We start from the raw sequence: 18,027 nt of genomic DNA, 5'->3' as shown, positions 1-18,027 counted from the left end.
ATGTCCACCGTGGCTACCCGGCTAGAATCTCGCAAATCGCTCCTTGGAGCTGACACCGGCTTCGGATACGGAGGCCATTCATACAACAACTCCTACGACAACAGTTACGCTCCTTCTCCGGTCCCGTCTCCACAGCCTATTCCTCAGCCTGCAGCCTTCGCCCAGCCCAACTTCGCCGACGCTGGTGTTGATCCCGCATACAACCAGGGTTTCGCTTATAGAGAAGGCCTCACCCCTTCGATTCCCGCGCAAAGTATGAAGAATGGCAAGATCGATTTCATGAAGAGCCGATGGCCTGCCTCTTTCATGGCCGTTTCTCTTCTCCAGGCTATCCTGTGCATTTGCTTTGAGGCGTACGTCATCTCTGTATCTCTGGGCATCTGTCTGTGCCTCTTGCTGACCCCTTATCTAGCTATGTGTTCGGCAAGTTCCAGGTCAACCTTGGCACCCATATCAGCGCCCCCAAGGTTCAATCTCAGTACAAGACTATCCCAACTTTCTTGACGCTTTTCATTTTCGGTTTCCTTTACACCCTCGTCGTCGTCTGGGATGCTCTCCGACAAAAGAACACCATTCAAGTCATCGGTGTCTGCTTCTCTAACCTGGCCCTCATGGTTTACACGACTATCCAGGTTGATCAAATTTCCGAGGCCTTCGATATTCTCGAGCAGAACAATGCGCTCAAGCCCGGCATGACTGCTGCCGAGCTTTGGCACGATGTGAAGCCTTATCTGGTCGCTATCCCTGCCATCATCGCCCTTGCTACCCTCGTTATGGGCTTCCTTTCGTGGAAGATTTACCAGGAGTATGCTTGGGATATTCTCAAGAACATTGGTGCTGATTATCGCATGAAGAAGCGATTCCTTCACTACCAGGTATGTTGTACTCTTTTTACCGACACTCCTTGATCAATGCCTAACTCGATCCAGATTTACATCGCTCTGCTCAAGTTCGATTTCTTCTTCTTCCTTGGCTTCATCGTTCAATTCGTCGTCGTTGTTGCTGACAAGGAGGACCCTGAATTCGCCCTGACCATCGTCACCATCCCCATTACCATCCTCATCCTTCTCGCTGCCGCTTTCTTCACTCGACGAGAAAACAAGATCGGCATGGTCTGCATCATCATCCTCTATCTCGGAGGTCTCAGCTATTTCATCTTCAAGCTTGTACGAATCTATCAGCCTGGACACCGACAAAACTACGAAGCCGTTCGTCGATCATTGACCGCATTTGCTGTCATCACCATTCTTCTCATCCTACTCACCATTACTAACGCCATTGTGTGCATGCGCAACTTTGGCAAGGGCCTGAAGCCCCATCTGCAGTCTTTGTCTCGAAAGCGCAAGGTCGAGGAGAAGCCTGACATCAATTCAATCAACATGCAGGATGTCAAGCCTCAAATTCCCAGCCGAATGACGATTGATTAAGCGGCCCCTCGCAAGTCATGATGCTTCGAAAACAATATTTTGGAGGCATCATTGTACAAAGACACGAATTTACGAAAGGATATTAAAAATTTCCCTTTTCTATGGCACCAGTCACAAAGGGCAGGCTCGGGATGGACGGTGACCAAACGGGTGCGGCGTGAACAGAAGGCGACGAAGTGATATCCCATGGTGTCGGAAACTTTGCTTGGGCTTTTTTATTCTATTTACTTTGGTTGTTTTTTGTTTCTTATGTTAGACCCAACCATATTAGGCGTTCAATGCTCCACCACATGGAATGAGATCCAGGAGCTGATACATAGTTCTTTTGTTACTTTTACTTTGTCCCCTGATCAATTGGATTGTGGGTTCTCATGATCAGATAACCTGATAGGAATTGAAAAGTGAAATCAGGAATATGATATGCAAAATGGCCCGTGCTCGTGTGGTCTATGAGACTGTTCGTATGTGAATCACGTCATGAAACCAACAGGACTCTGACTCAATACACTCACTGGTTTCAACTCTGTGAGGCATGATGCGAGACAATAGTGCAGTTAGAACGTTGCATGTTTCACAGCTGATGCTGGAGGAAAGATTGACGTGTCTGTCTAGGAGGCAAGGGAAATATCCCAACAGTACATTACAATTCTAAAACAAAATGCCAAAACGCCCGCTTTCCATTCTTGATTTTGAACCAAAGCCGAAGCCGAAGCAGAGTCCTCGCTGAACTCATTCAAGTCAAATAAACGCCAATCCATCTTGCCCAATGTGGCAGTGCGCTGTGATACGCAACATGACCATGCATGTAATAATGCTAGCAGGGAGAGTATGTTATAGTCTGATCTGAATGGCATCCTTAAGGTGACCTTCTGTCGGGCAGTAGGGACACTTATACCGTGCTGCTTTCACTATGTTGTTAAGAGATTCGCGGCAGAGAACGTGACCGCAACTGAGCATCATGGGAGGATTGTCTTGAGTCGTCTGCTCTTTGCTAACGGGGCAGACAAAGATGGGATGATAAATCATAAACTCAGGCAGAGGTGTCGCGAAGGCAAGTTCGTTCTCTGTCGTCCATTCTGTCTTCTTCTCCCGCATATAAGTTGTGTATTTGATCAGGCGTGGAAGAGCGATGGAGCCTGCTGTGACGGCGATATAGAGAGGGGACTCCGCCGATAGGCCAAGCAGTGAGCAGAATTCGCGAGTGAACGACATGGCTACATCCTCGAACGCTGATTCTGTCTCGAATATATGGCTGTAAGGAGATTTGGTCAGGTTAGGGGCGAACACCACAGCGCTGGAGAGTTGTTGTATCTCCAGCAAATGACGGTTCTGGAAACGAGGGAAGTTCTGGCGAGCGTAGTTAATCGCTCCGCCGAGTCCATTGGTCGAAGGTTCGTCCGGGAGACCGTTGACAGATGGACCTTTGAACAGCCAGACATATTGGAGCTTGATCAGCTCAAATTCGAGTGTGCTTCCCCTGGCCTCAAGATGAACGCCGTTTGCGTGGGCCCAGTTGATGGCAGGTAAGAGATTATGGTCCTTGAGCTCCGAAAGGATGCTATACATTTCCGCAAACTTGTTTTGTAAATGCTCTGAATGTAGGCCAGCCATTTCATCTTCCAAATCATCCTCGCTCTCCATGTCGTCATCGCCATCCTCGTCTGTTTGTGAAATGATATGGGGTTCGCGGCCGGGAGGGTGATCTGTAGCTTCTTTGAGAAATGTCGAGGCCACAGAAAATTGGCCTTCGCGAAGAAGATGCATGGCTATCGCACGGTTGATGAGTCGCGGGTGGTCCGCCATAGCATCAGTCTCCATAGGGAGTTCTCGGTGAGGAAGAGCCTATGTCGGTCAGATGTCGTTGCCGTTAGTAGGTAGAGTTTATAGACAAACCTTATCGAGGGCCTTTCCGAAGGACTTCTGCGCCTTGGTAATATCCTTAAGGTCTACATTGATTCGTTCGAAGCGGGCTTTGACTGGGTTTTGCAGCACCATCATGGCCATGCCAATTCGATTCGCGTCTTGCTCTATTACAGTCGTTAGTTGGTGGTAGTATCAGAAGACAGCCAGCTCACCTTGAGCAATCTTCTCGCGAGCCTTAGTCAGAACGTCAATGACGTTATCTACATCATTGACCACGGTTTTGAGTGTTCTGTTCCTCATGCGAGCCAGCTCAACCATGAGTGGTGCAAAGGGCGAGACATGATCGTTATCAGCTTCCGCCATGGCTGGGGACTATGTGGGGTTTTGAATCAGATGTAGAAGATATGATCAAGACCGAGAGTTATGTTTAACGCGAAGTGAATGTTCCAAAGCCAAAGAGAGTCATGGGCTCATGCAATAGCTAGGATATTCCACGGGCGGACGACAAAATGGCCCGTTGTGTTGAAGGTAGGTTGATGTCGTTTGCGGATTCAACGGTGACGGAACGATCCGAAGTTAGATAAGGGAGAGACAGGTACCTTATCGCTATCGATAAGTGGGCTACCGAGGCTTTGCTGCTAAAGGGGACCGGTCTCGCTCTCTTAATGAAGGCCAATTAAACGAGAGTAGATTTTGGCTGCGCTTTGACAGCAGCTTCACTTTAATTACAATCGGCATATGCAACCGTTGAACGAGCCTCTCCTCTTCGACTCACCACAACAACTATCACATATTGAATCATCCTCCTCATATAGCAAGTGACGACGAAAGTGTCGAGTGACCCCAGTCTCCCCCAGGGATTCACGTGGGGCTTCAATGAATTAGTGCCCCGCATTTAGCTCGTAAAGTCTTCGGCTACGTCTGCGATAGGTACTTGAAGCAGGTACCGAGAGCTAACCTTGGAGCTATTGCATCACATGAAGGCCCTGTAATGTTAGTTGCCTCTCAGACCTGTTCAACACCGAAAAAAGGCCTCCAAAGACACGCGCACCTAAACGAAAACTACTAGAGACGTCCTCTTGCTACTCCTCGCTCACCACGGGTGAGGATGAAGCTCGAGACTGCGTCTATCAAATACACGGGCCAATGACGACACCATGGCTTTCAGATTTCCAGATCCTCGACTTCGAGTCGACGATGAACTCTCGACAGGCACCACCGCCAAGGGGTCTGTCGCCCGTACAGCGACCACCTCCAACTCCAGCACCACGCGAGAAAGTCCCCCAAACGGTATCCCCCCGTTAGAAGTTTCCGCATACAATGAAGCTGCAGACTCTCAGCTTGTACCCTCCCCGAGGCGCAAAAATCTTGTCTTTGCCGATCCTTTCGCCTTTCGGTGCGTCGCGAACAACCACTCCTGAAGCTTCCAAGGCTAACACAGCGTCAGGTATCTCGAAGAAGGCAGCAGTGTTGTCGTTGTCGAGCGCCGAGGCATTTTACGCGGATACGAGTCGTACCTAGTCGAACAATGGGCGTGTTCTCGAAAACCACCGACACTCCTGATCGTCACTTATACTGGAGATGAAAAACACTCGGTCGTTGTCGGTGTGCTCTCTGTTCCTATAGACGAGAGTCTTTGGCCTCCAAGGCTACGCTTCTACTTTGATCAACTCCAGGATTCACATGCGCGGCCCAAGGAGACTGAGCTTGGAGAGCTTATGGTAACTAATCTGAGTAATTTCCCTTCGGCCCTCACTGTTATTATGGTACCTGAGGGTGATATTCGAAAATATCGCTCTTCGTTCATCGTCAATGAGGATTTGAAACGATTAGGATGTTCTGGACGATCAGGCATGACTCTGTCAGATCCGACTGAAGCAACGCAGCTCAAGTTCTTGCAGCTTTACCGGACGAGCGATCGAGTACCTGTTCCGCAAGCTGTAGTCGAACTTATTAAGCTTTGCCAAGTCACATTATACATGTTTGACAAGCTGGGGCACCAATACATCGATGGGCTGCTTTGCGACAAGACAGAAATGGCTATCAACAACTGGTGGATCGAGATTGGTGCTGAACACTATAATTTTGAGCCTACCGATGGCATATTAGGCCCCAGTACGGTCGCGGCATTACTGGGCATGTTCATGGGGTCTCGAAATCGTCTCCATTGGTACGGCGCCCCGGTATCAAAGGATGTATTTGACCTCGAAAACACTAAGCGTGGTATTGGTCACTTCCAAAAATCACAAAAGCTTGAGAAGACGAGAAGGCTGGACCGGCAAACTCTTCTCAAGCTCTACACAGTGTCTGCCAAGGCTGCTGCTGGAGAAAGTTGGGGTGTACAGAGGGCTGTGAAATCAACGCTGACAGAAGTCGGAGGCAAAAGGGGTGAGCTTGTAATGGGGATGGTGTCAGGAAAAGACAAAGGAGGACTGGCTGATATCGAGACCCTCGACATTGGCACTTTTGCTGGCTTAGCATATGGCGAACGGGCCAAATGGCTCTGGCATGGCAAGCCTCGGAGAAGCGTAGCAGAGCTACCACACCACAGTCCAGAATTGAGCAGCGCGGTCCCTTGGAAAGAGGAGGAGGCGAACCCAAACCCGAAACGAGTGTATTCAGCGCCTACTGAGAACGAACTGGATACGAAGCGACTGGATGAGACTCCTGATGTTTACTCGGGCCATCCACCTGGTTCCGCTGTTAGTGTCGCTGATGGATCAGGTGACAAGGAGGCTTCGCGGAAGAACATCTTCAAAGGTGTCGCTGGGAAGATGAACGACGCTAGGTCTGGTTTTGGACGTATCAAGGATGTCGTTGGGGGAGGATTACGTGGCCACACCAGTCGACCTTCGGTTTCAACGAGAGATGACTTTTTAGAATCAGGCCCAAGAAGTTCAAGCCAGGGGCTCACTCCAGGAACAACGCAGCCGCCAGCGCCCACACAAGGAGTGGGCAGAGCCTTCACGTGGAACAACAAACCGCAGGAGTATCTAGCCGCGATGAAACGAGCAGACGCGGAAGGGGGAGCAGGATTCCCACAGCTTTCGCACTTTGCGTCCACCTCGACAATTGACATCAAGCAGCCGGCCTCGGCTCCCGTGGAAACTCAAAAGCGCGAGCAAGATGGGGAGCTATTTGATATTGGGGTCGAAGTGCGTAAGGATGTATTGTCCAAAGCACCCTCCGCCGTTGGATCTCTTGTTGATGAGCATGACCTGCAAGGGCCTGTTCTAGATGCAGAACTCAACGATGATCTATATAAAAGGGGGCTCTCGCGACGACACAGTATTCAGTTATCACAGTGCCCGAACATGACTGTTCTCAACGAAAATCGCTGGCCGCGACGAATGTCATTTGGCGATGCTGAAGAGGCTGTATTGGAGTGGGAGCCGCTCATCGATGTTGCAGATGCAGCGGATGACCTTGCCAATATTGAAGCATTCAATGACCTAGCTCGGCATTTTAATCAGTGCCTGGAGGAAATGAAGCACCGCATCGAGCCATGGGTCACAGAAAAGATCAGCTTAATTGAAGCTCTCGATGAACGGTACGCGAAAGACAAGGACGAAATGCATGCACTCTACTACCAGCTGAACGAGGCATGCCAGCGTATGCGTATAACTTCTCATGAGCTCCTTGCCGAGGAGCGGTCTCACCTCTTAGAAGGCCTTAAGGAGGTTGAGGCGCTCGTAGCTCGTCTCGATTATGAAATCAATGCTCTGCTACAAAAGGTGGTCGATGTCGAGGATGGGATTGTTACCTTTGAGAGGCAAGTGGAGGATATGGAGAAGAGAGCTGAGGCTTTGAAGGCCGAGCTCGAAACCGAAGGGTGGCTTCACTGGATGTTTAGAACTGTCACAGGAATCGGGACGGGTCCAGATATCACAAGGTCGCCGTCTTAATGCAGGGGTTGATGTTGGGTAAAGACTGTTTTCATGGGGGTGATAATACCTCTAAGGGGTCATCAGCACGGAGTTTCGGGACATCGATATCATATCAGACATAGCATAGCACACGCCTGGGTACACGGCATTTTTTAGGGTCATATTGAATAAACTTAATCTAGTTATCCATCCATATACCAAAGCGGCATCTCTGGCCTGACCTCGATTCGTTCATATACCAGGTTTATATAATACAGCAACACCTCCGTTGCACCGTCGGTCATCATTTCGTGATGCAAGCGTCAGATATCGATTCAGACCCAATATCTATCCATTCTCCTAAATAATCGTACAAAGCTTCAATTCATAACCCCAGCCTATTTAGGGCCCGTCCTCTGAATGGTTTGTTGAGGTCGTAAAACGTTGGCGTTTCGCTCGTCACGCTTAGAACATGCCACCGCCGCCCTGCTGGCCGGCTCCGAGAGCCTGGCCCTGCTGCTGCATGATCTCGCTGACCTTCATAGATGTGTCGAGGAACTTGGCTGTGCAGCGGTCGAGGCAGACGGACTCGCCCTTGTTGAGCTCACCCTCGCGGTAGTCGTTGGGGACGCACTTCTTCTGGCAAGACTGCTGAAGACTGTGGCATCACAATTTAGTATCAATGCATGTACGTGCTTGGTGAGCGCTGAGGCTTACCGGTTGTATGTGTCGGCCATCATGCGCATCTCGCTCTCGACGGCAGCAATTTTTTGCTCCGAGGTAGGCTGAGGTCGACCCATTCCGAGGAAACTCATTTTGGCGGTGTTGGAGGGGGTGGCGGTTGGGCGGTTTGGTATAGTTAAGACGTTGTGATGGTTAAAGGCTGCGTTATGACGGCGTTCTGGGACCTTGAACTTGATAATGGGAAATTTTCCACTTATCGCGGATTGGCCGATTATGTAAGTATGTATTTTTCTGGCTACCCTGCACCACCGCATCATCAACTCCTCTTGTACATGCCTCAAGGCCTTATAATAGTTATAGATTCAATATTCAGGGTAAGGACATTATCATAATATTGAATCATTCTAGAAAAATGAGGCAGATACAAAAGTATTGCGGCACCGACGTCTTGTTGTTGGTTGGAGCTTCAACCGACTATCACTCGTGGCAATGACTTGACTGTCACTGTTTCACTCCCACCACAATTTTATAGTTATAAAATGTTCTTTCATATTGCGCTATTTGGGATTATAATCATTCCGTCATTTAATTCCTAAAAGTAATGTTCTTCGTGCGAGTCCACTCATCAAGACCAGCAGATGCACCAAAACGGCCATATCCACTAGACTTGGCTCCTCCATGAGGCAGACCGCTCTCGTCATGAATACTCATATTGTTGATATGGACAGCACCTGTCTCGATCTCGCGAGCAATTCGGAGGCCTCGCTGCAGGTCAGATGTGAATACAGCAGAGCTCAAGCCGTACTCGGTATCGTTGGCGATCTTGATGGCTTCCTCCTCCGTCTCGATAGCCATCAGAGAAACTGTAGGGCCAAAGGACTCGGACTTATAAATGTCCATCTCTGTGGTGACATCTCTCACAACAATTGGTCTCATACGGGTCTTGCTTGACTCTTCAACATCAGGGTTTCCGTGAACCAGGGAAGCACCCTTGGAGATGGCATCCCTGATCAAGGCCTTGTTCTTTTCAACAGGAGCTGATGCAACAAGAATCGGTGCGTCCGCCTTGGAAGAAAAGATTTGTTCGATGGTAGCTGACAGCTTCTTCTCAAACTCGTCCTTGACATTCTTGTGCACAAGGATCCTTTCGGTAGACATGCAGACTTGCCCCGAGTTCATGAATGCTCCGAGAGTGCATTGCAGCGCGGCGAGGTCGAGGTCGGCATCCTCCCACACGATAGCTGGGGCCTTGCCACCCAACTCCAGAATAACAGGTTTGAGGTTTTCGCCTGCTAGCTTACCGATGATACGGCCAACAGGTGTGCTGCCGGTGAAGTTGATCTTCTTGACCTCAGGGTGCTCAATCAGTGCGGCAGTGACTGCTGCAGCATTGGCTCTCTCGTGGAAGATGACGTTAAGGACACCATCAGGGAGTCCTGCTTCTCTGAAAACATCGGCAATGGCCCAGAGTGTTCGAGGAGAAACCTCGCTGGCCTTGAAGACCACTGTGTTACCAGCGGCCATAGGGAAAACAACAGATCTTGTGCCGAGAATATAAGGGGCGTTCCTGATCGACATGTTAGTGACATGTTGGACTCATCCAGGCACGAGAAACCTACCACGGCGCAATTGCTACAACGACACCATAAGGCTCTCTCAAGACGAGTGCGGTTGTGTTGGGATCCGACACAGTGGGGATGGCGCCCTCGAGTGTTCCTATACGACCGGCAACTTCCTTCAGATGGCTGATGCCTGTGCTGATATCGAAGTCGGCCCAGGTAGCATCACTGCCAGTCTCTGACATGGAGTACTTGCGGAGCTCATCACGTCGCTTTTCCATAATCTCGGCGGCCTTGAGAAAGAGATCCCGGCGCTCACTAGGCCTTGTCTTGCGCCATGACTTGAAAGCCTCAGCAGCAGCCTCGACAGCAGCATTGGCATCCTTGACGTCAGCACTGTGGTAGCGGTGGACGACCTCGCCGCTCGCGGGAGACACGACATCAACAGCCCTTTCACTGGTGTGATCGCTGCCGTTGATGAGGAAAGGCACAGTATGAAGCTTGGTCGCCATGGTGAAGATAGGATGTCAAGTTTCAGATTAGAGAGTAGGTTAGTAGGTATGGATGGAGTGACATTAGGGCAGGATGACGGTTTATATAGGTGGTTTCGACGAGAGAAAGCCCATGAACGGAACGCATCTTGCTAGATTCATTGTAGTCTACCTACCATGCATCCTTGGCATATAGCAGTGTGTGGGATAGCTTAGTTATGCGGATCGGCTCCTCCACTTGGAAGAAAAAGGTAAGAGACGCACAGAAGGAGGAGTAGGTTATAGGATCCCCTAGACACTAGTCCACAGCCCCGCATAATGAGTGTGGGCGACCCGCGGAATAAGAGGGGGGATCCTGAATTGTGGTGTTGTTCGGCACTTTCACCGGGTTTGGATTGGAGATCGCCATTTGACAAGTAGCATGGACTAGATGGATAAAAGTAGTCAGGTCCGAGGGATGTCTAGCGTGGGAAATGACTCCAATTGCATTGACATTTCCGACGATTTGGAATATTTGAACGATGTTCACTTATAAGGACCATGCAAGGTTTCGGAAAGGAACAAGAAGAGCCGATCACTAGTTAACGGATATTTCCCGCTTCGCTTTGAAATATTGCTCGCTTTTGATGTCCATCAGGTCAGGCCAGGCCAGGCCAGGGTCCATGACTTGAGCGGCCCGAAACGGAAATGTAGGGTCGAGCTAGGAAACATATGTATGTACGCTTTTCAGATTTGTAATAATAAGAGGGTATTAATTATGTATCAGCCAAGTTTGAACAACGTACATTACGTATCTCCTGTATCAAAAGATATCACGACTGTTGCATCGAATTTGGGTCCAGGAAAGGCTGAGAAACATCCGTTGTTCGAATGCGAAGAGTTTCTACACACGCGAAGCGTCAGAACCGTGTCTCATCAACACCAACAGTGACACCATTAATTGCCTTGATCAACTCACCGATTGCTGGCATCGATCCTGGAATCACAAAGTGGACCTCTGATTTGAATCGTGGACAATGCACGTCTTGGCCAGGGCGTTGGGGAGCGGGTTTGAGCTGACGCTTGACTGATTGACGAGCCTTGTCCGATTCAGACATGATGAAGTGTTTGAGGGAGGTTGATTATGGCTGTTGATGCAGAATAATGTATGAGGAGAAAGAGAAGTGGTTTTGATGCAAAAGGCAAAGATGATTGATTACCTGGAGCAAGTAATGCAGGGAGGGATACGCTCAGAGTACAGAGTACAAAGTCAGTTTATAATGGTTGAGCCTGATTGGCTGAGCAGCTCATACCCTTTCATTCGATTTGATGGACGGAGCAAGGTATTATTGCCATAGTACGAGATCTTAAATCACTGGTATAGTGAGGGATGATAGTTTGCAGTGGCTTCATCCCCAGAAGAAGTTGAATATTTAATCTGGATTTTGTCGAATGTTGGGGCTGAGACTGGTTTAGATTCAACGATACTATAATATAGGCACTGCTCAGCACATAGTCACACTCTTCTCGACTTTACCACCGTCCGAAAGACTAAAACAGTGAATCTATAACACGAGAACATCAGAGAGTGCCGAGATATAGATCCCTCTTGTCTCTTTTTCCTTTTTCTTTTGGTTACACTCTTGTCAGCATCATGTGATGAGATCGTGTAACTCATAAATACGAGATGGTCACATTACATAGTACTCAGCGTCAAAGTCTTGCATCGCCATCCAAACGCTTTTACGAAATAAACTGAGTTCATGTATTCATGCAGAATATTGTTATTTCTGGAACTCACTTGAGTATATCCAATTGTCATGTCACATCTTTGAGTTCCCCATATCATGATCACGCTTTACCTGCGCCTTGGCTGAGTAATACATACGTCACGTGGATTTCTGGGCGACCCGCCAATCAGAAACTTCAATCCCCGCCGCTGGGGATAATTTTCTAGGCGTGCCTCGCTCGTCTCCAGTTTGTCAGGTCGCTCAGAAGTCGTTGCATGAGGCAACAAGGGTGAAAGAGTACCGTTTCTATACCTTGGTGCACCTTCCCAGTTAAGATTGTCAAGCGAATTACTGGTACCTTACTCTTTTCACGGAAGGACGGTGAGAAAAGTTGGTAATTGGCCAGACCAATTAGCCACTCACATTCGAGTCGCCTTTTTTCGCACCTTGAAACCAGCGAAAAGCAATCTTCTCCCTAACAAACAAACCCCTCTCCTCCGTAGTCGGCCTTTGCTCACGCGCATTGTCTTTGCCAACACACGACGCGCCCACTCAGCGCCGCGACCCGAAATATCCATATCAAACTCCAAACACCGACACCGGCACCGGCCGGTCAACCAACTCCGGGTATTTGCTTTTCGAAGCCTCCGACTCTTTGATCGCCCGTGCCCGTGCCCGTCTCCGTCTCCGTCTCCGTCTCCGTCTCGGCGCCGGTCCATCCTCGCTTCATCCCGTCGCGTTCTTCCTCCGGGCCTCCGGCTCAGGGCATCGTCCCTATGGACGGTTCCATGATGGCTGGTGGGGCGGCCTCGATGAGTCCTACGAGTCCTGTCAGCTCCCGTCATGGTCATGGCCATGGGAACAGCAATGGCACCAACAAGCGCAAGAGGAGCAGCATGATTGGCATTGAAAGTAGCCCAGGCAGTGGTCTTGATGATCACGATGCTGAGCAGGAGAAGAAGCGCCAGCCTGGCGTCAAAAGGGCTTGCAATGAGTGTCGGCAGCAAAAGGTGAGTCAACCTCCGAGAATAGATACTCTAAATACCATTGTACTAAACAGAATTTTCCAATAGCTCCGATGCGACGTGGTGCAAGACCCTTTCCAAAGTTGCTCTCGGTGCAATCGCCTGAAACTAGAGTGCAAAATCGAATCAAACTTCAAGAGAGTCGGCAAAAGATCCAAGCACGCCGAGATGGAGAAGGAGATCGATCGACTGCGTCGCAGTCTTGCTAACGCAAAGTCTCAAGGCTTCACTCCTGAAGCCGATGACGATATGGACTCTCCCATTGCTGCGAGCAATCCCACCTATACTCACACTCACACCCGAAATCCTTCTTTAATGGGTTCTGACGAAGCTGTCTCTTCCCTGCTTCATCTCAAGCGCGGCGGAAACTACAACATGCCACGCTATTCACACGACCTAGAAAATGTCAAGCTAACGGAAGAAGATGTCAACAATCTTTTTGGGCAATTCTGGGGTTTCTATCACCAATTTCTACCCTTCCTCAACCCTTCACAGGCACCTGATCTCTTCTACCAACAACACCCCCTTCTCTTCTGGTCCATTATATCTGTCGCTGCTCGACGATATAATCCACCAAGCACAAACGATCTGCTCAACAATCTCTCAAAACCCCTGACACGTTTCTTGTGGTCAACGATTGGAGAAGTCCCGAGCAACTACTACGTGGTCAAGGCCATGTGTCTGCTGTGCACATGGCCGCTGCCCACAAGTACGACTTCGTCCGACCCTACGCACATTTTGTGTGGAGTGATGATGAAAACGGCTACTGGAATAGGTCTGCACCGGCCCAATAATATCCAAGACTTTTCTAGGGTGTCAGTTGAGTTGAACAAGGAACAACTCAATGACCGTGTGACAACATGGGCTGTTTGTAACATTGTTGCGCAGTCTGTTGGAACTGGCTACGGCCAGCCAGCATCAACTCTCTATGACTGGACTTTGGCCTCACGAGCTGGAGAGGAGAGTGCTTTCCAACTATCTCGAGACTTAGAGGCGCGGCTACAGATTGAGAGATTCTGTGACAAGGTATCGAAGGAGATGTATAGCAACGCTAGCGATCCCCGTGGCGTCGCAGGAGATGAGCACCGGGCAATGCTGATGCGTGTCTACCGTCGAGATTACGCAGAGCTGAATGCTTCTATCCTTTCACAAGGGCTGGGCCCCATTGTCTCTTTGCATCTCCGGGCTGCGGCTCTTCACATGCGCTTGGCCGGTTTCTTCGATTCCAGCAAGACCCCAGGCTATATGGATGATCTGATGGGCCTATGGCGCGCTACTACCGCGTTTCTCGATGAAATACTCGAAGTCGATCAAGCCACTAGTCCTCGGGACGGCGTCGGCGGACACTTACTTCTTCACTGCAGTAACTACATCGGACAGATGATGGTTGCCGCTGGCTTTGCCCTTCTCAAGCTCATGAGGTCGTTCTTTTCCAAGACTATAGACTTCCAGCGAGGTCGAACGCTCTTTCACCAGACGATCCGGGCTATCCGGGCTACCAGTGTTGTTCACAACGATCTTCAGTGGCGTTTGGCTGAACTCATGGTGCAGATGTGGAACGGCGCTCGACTCGAAAACAATCAACATAACTTCAACAGTAACGACAACTCGCCGATCCAGATGGACGACAGCCTCCAGCTCAAGGTTCGATGTCGTCACAGTATGAGTCTTGTATTCGATTCAGTCTGGAGGTGGAGGGAGGACTTCCAGGCATCGGGGCGAGGTACTATAGACTGTAGGTGATCCCCTTTCTCCCCTATGTTTTGGTGAAGGCCCCTGAGTAGAGCATGTCTTGATTTGTCTTGTGCAAATATTGCAAGAATGCTAATACAGACAACAGCTGCCAAACAACCGACAAACCCAGATTCGGCTAATGAGTCTTCAGCATCATCAACACACATGGACAGCACCCTCGTACCGTCTCACACTCTCCCGCCTTCGAGTCTGCTCAGCACCAACAACACTCACAACAGCAACCCCACCTCGAACGGCGCCCTGACACCGGGAGCCACAGGACTCTCGGCTGTGTCGTCAGCTCATAGTATGATGGCTGGTGTCAGTTACGGAGATGCGGGCAACTACGACTTCTTCGACCCCCAGCACTGGATGTTGGACGGCCTACTTGACTTTAACTACTCATATGTGCCTCCCTTGGAAGGCGCCTAGGAACGTGATCAACAAAATTGGTACCATCAGTGAGAGGTGCATTAGACATGTATGGTCTTGAGAGCAATTTTCCCTTATAAAACTGGCGTGAGTTTCGGCACTGTAACGGAGCATCATAAGCCAGCGGCAAGGCCTTTTTTTTTTTTTTTTTTTCTTTCTTTCCCCCACTGAAGCGAGTCTGCTTCTTTGCTGACACCAGGTCTGCGCACGGGTTCCTTTTCCTTTTCTGGTCTTGGGTTTTGTACTCTTTGCATCGTGATTAATTTTGAGACTGCTGAGCCCGGGAGGATCTGCTCAACTACTGCGTTTCCAGTCGGGATGAGCTTGTTGAGGAATAAAATGGAAGTTGGAAGTGGTAAAAGACAGTCTACGTGTAATTATGCAGTATGACGAGATGTTTAGAGTTCAATAAAGACAAGCAGTAATCATCATTCTAGTTGCCTGTGCACTCCAAAGGGTTGCGGATATTATTGCCCGAGCCGTGTAATGTGAAAGGGTATTGATTCTACAAAACATCCCTAGAACATGACCTCGTCATTCCAAATTTACCATATCGTGCCTCAGAGTTAACTCGTTTTGACCCATAGTTAAGGTTAAGTGTTTTTGATGAACAGTGGGATCAGCAAAGCCAAGACTTTACTGGTTCTCATGATTTCTACCAGTTTGTACAGTTTCCGTTCTTGCGTATCGAGACAAAGCTCGGAGGCACTTTTGCAACTTGGGCAAAACTCGAACAGAGACCTGATAGCCCATGAATATTCCCAGGCAGAAATACATGCCCCCAAAGACCGAGGCATTTGGCTAAGCGAGTTAGAAGTCGTCTCTGACCCATGCCAATTCACATCCATAGCGTATATGGATACCATGGCGAAGGCGAGGTTGCAGGGAAACGGAGACGCGGGGACTTGATCCGTGAGCCGAGTCTAATTGAAGTTACGGTGACATTGACGTTGACAAGCGACAGACAGCAATACCTAACCAGGTCCAGGTTCAGGGCGAGCGAGGACAGGGATCGGGGCATTCTGTCGTTCTGCTCTCAATGGCACGTACCATTATGTGCCCCTTGATCAATTACTCACTCTCTGAAGCCGAAGCACGAGGATGGGAACTGGAGCTGCACTTCTGCCTCTGCCTGCTGCCATGTTTCAAACAAACAGTACCTGTAGATCAATTTAATTAACTTTAAACCGACATATGACTCGACTCACCGATGTCAGCCTTGAGAGGCAATCGCCGAAAATGCATGCAGCTCATCAACCAAGGACCCTGGCTCTTGGAGATTGATTCACAGCCATCAGTGGCATCTGCCCAATCATCGAGCTAGTGTGGCGATACGGTTGAGGACCGTGAATGCCATTGTAGAATCCCTGAGCCCTCGCCAAGAATTTGGGACAAATTTGGCGTTTCCCGGCGTCGACGAGTCTATTGTCGGTTGCGTGATGATGATCCTGATTCGGCTTCTGGTAGAGAGCAAGGAACAATAGAACAATCTACGCCACAGCCGTTTGCCTTGTTTTTATTTCCGAATTCCTCATCCATCGTGATGAAATTGCCGTGGCGTTTCCAGTGGTGCTCTTGACGGTTACAAGGTACAATTGGGTTTCAAGAATGTAAAAGAGACCGTTTTGGGCGTCGATGACATCAAGTCAATAGTAGCTAATATCGAATGAATAGGCACTGGCTTGAGGATGAATTCCACGAGTGACAAACCCTTGGAGTCGGTAACGGCCATGCCTCAGAGAGCCAAGGCAAATGCATTCCTTGTCCGCCTTCGTGATTCGAAACATTGTATTGTTCCGAAAACGCCTCGTCAGGGCAATACATCGAGTCTCTCCGCAAAGCTTAGAAAGTCTCGGCAATCAGGCAATTCCATTCATCAACTATAGAGTTGGAATAACGCCTCGCAGCAGAGATGATATGACCTACGTCGTCAAGTAAAGTATATGGCCGCATTTTCAGGCCGGCAATGCCCTATTTGGCCTGTTCTGCAGACCCATCCATGGCCGCATGAAACGGAAACGGCTGGGGGCCTTGGTGCGCGGCAGAAGACAAACCAGATACCTGGATTAAGCGCCTTCCAGACGACGAGAGTTGGTTGAATACTTACTCTTAACGATGCCATTAATTGTTGTTCGTTTCGAATTCAGTTCGACGAGGCACTCTCAGCAGGCTATGTGAAGCGAGCAATGCGGGTAATACTCCAGCCAACATTCTAGAAACTGAGCAGCGCCGCCTTCGGATATTCTTTTCCAATCTTGAATTCTCCATTGATATTCCATTGCAGGGATGGTGAGGGCGGCGGCCGATGAGCCAAGTCGGCACAGTGAGCATTCATAGACGAGAAACAAGGGCATCTGGTGATCGAAACCATTATCGGTATCAGTATCTGTATCTGAACGGAAGACGAGCCACTTACTCTTCAGGGCTGCAGCGGACCCTGTGAGGAAGAACCCCGTCGAATTTGATCCCCGGCGGCCATTCTCTTCTGATTCTGGCTCTGGCTCTGGCTCTGACTCTGAGAAAACATAACCAACAGAGGCACAACCAACAACCAACAACCAACAACACGCCCCCTCCAAGCCCCATCCAGTAGTTGCGTCCTGCCCACTCATGAAACTCGCCATCGATCTGCGCTAGGATAAGCCTTCCAGCCTGTAGCAGAGCAATTCTGAGCCCAGCCCAGCCCAGTTCCACGCAGTTTGCTTCACTAAAGAACGCGAGACTCGGCAAGCCGTTAGACGGCGCTTTCAAGTGCCGGGAGTCACACGCCCAAACCGCTCTGAAAGGTCTATTCTCTTGACCACAGTTCTTGCAACAGCAGCATCTTCTGCCTGTGCGCCGCCAATTCCGAAAAGTGGCGTCTCGTCCTCCAATTTCCCTTCAAGAATAGCATCTTGAGATGAGAAAATGCCAATCATGACCACACTTTCAGAGCATAGGCCCCATGAATCCATAAGTTGTCTCATTTCAGTACCGTGATTCTCTCGTATTAAAGCCTAAGATTAAGAGAAAGATACTGCTCCCAACGAGGGTTTGAATCAACCCCTGGTCAGAAGAAACCGGATATTTGTCACATATGTGGACAGACTCAGTTCCATGTGGCTCCCATATCTATAGAGGCCTAGACTTGTTAGAGAGACAATAGATCAACTTGCTCAGGCATTTGGTATTAATAATTGCCATGTAATTTTCAAGGGTCTTTGCCGAGTACTGTTGGTGCTTCTTGAATTTCAGGCC

General features: G+C 49.4%; 6 protein-coding genes across 6 annotated transcripts; 3 read left to right on the top strand and 3 right to left on the bottom strand.

The window, feature by feature from the left end:
- FSUBG_11301 (uncharacterized protein) lies at positions 1 to 1,427 on the top strand (the record flags this gene model as incomplete). The annotated part of the gene is made up of 3 exons (XM_036675970.1): positions 1 to 353; positions 413 to 875; positions 930 to 1,427. The coding sequence occupies 3 exons, from the start codon at positions 1 to 3 to the stop codon at positions 1,425 to 1,427; spliced, it is 1,314 nt and encodes a 437-aa protein (XP_036533208.1).
- Positions 1,428 to 2,258: 831 nt separating this feature from the next.
- FSUBG_11300 (uncharacterized protein) lies at positions 2,259 to 3,653 on the bottom strand (the record flags this gene model as incomplete). The annotated part of the gene is made up of 3 exons (XM_036675969.1): positions 2,259 to 3,269; positions 3,321 to 3,454; positions 3,503 to 3,653. The coding sequence occupies 3 exons, from the start codon at positions 3,651 to 3,653 to the stop codon at positions 2,259 to 2,261; spliced, it is 1,296 nt and encodes a 431-aa protein (XP_036533207.1).
- Positions 3,654 to 4,447: 794 nt separating this feature from the next.
- Positions 4,448 to 7,195, top strand: FSUBG_11299 (SIN3 binding STB2; the record flags this gene model as incomplete). The annotated part of the gene is made up of 2 exons (XM_036675966.1): positions 4,448 to 4,686; positions 4,738 to 7,195. 2 exons carry the CDS (start codon positions 4,448 to 4,450, stop codon positions 7,193 to 7,195), a joined length of 2,697 nt encoding a protein of 898 aa, XP_036533206.1.
- A 426-nt stretch (positions 7,196 to 7,621) lies between these two features.
- Positions 7,622 to 7,971, bottom strand: FSUBG_11298 (mitochondrial import inner membrane translocase subunit TIM10; the record flags this gene model as incomplete). The annotated part of the gene is made up of 2 exons (XM_036675965.1): positions 7,622 to 7,814; positions 7,874 to 7,971. The coding sequence occupies 2 exons, from the start codon at positions 7,969 to 7,971 to the stop codon at positions 7,622 to 7,624; spliced, it is 291 nt and encodes a 96-aa protein (XP_036533205.1).
- A 454-nt stretch (positions 7,972 to 8,425) lies between these two features.
- Positions 8,426 to 9,911, bottom strand: FSUBG_11297 (aldehyde dehydrogenase; the record flags this gene model as incomplete). Its single annotated transcript, XM_036675964.1, has 2 exons — positions 8,426 to 9,407; positions 9,460 to 9,911. The coding sequence occupies 2 exons, from the start codon at positions 9,909 to 9,911 to the stop codon at positions 8,426 to 8,428; spliced, it is 1,434 nt and encodes a 477-aa protein (XP_036533204.1).
- Positions 9,912 to 12,390: 2,479 nt separating this feature from the next.
- FSUBG_11296 (zinc finger transcription factor) lies at positions 12,391 to 14,790 on the top strand (the record flags this gene model as incomplete). The annotated part of the gene is made up of 3 exons (XM_036675963.1): positions 12,391 to 12,609; positions 12,673 to 14,359; positions 14,465 to 14,790. The coding sequence occupies 3 exons, from the start codon at positions 12,391 to 12,393 to the stop codon at positions 14,788 to 14,790; spliced, it is 2,232 nt and encodes a 743-aa protein (XP_036533203.1).
- Positions 14,791 to 18,027: the final 3,237 nt, after the last annotated feature.

This window comes from Fusarium subglutinans, assembly GCF_013396075.1.
Source record: "Fusarium subglutinans strain NRRL 66333 chromosome Unknown NRRL66333_c0000212, whole genome shotgun sequence".
Taxonomy (NCBI): Eukaryota; Fungi; Ascomycota; class Sordariomycetes; order Hypocreales; family Nectriaceae; genus Fusarium; species Fusarium subglutinans.
This window is presented reverse-complemented; position numbering and strand designations above follow the sequence as displayed.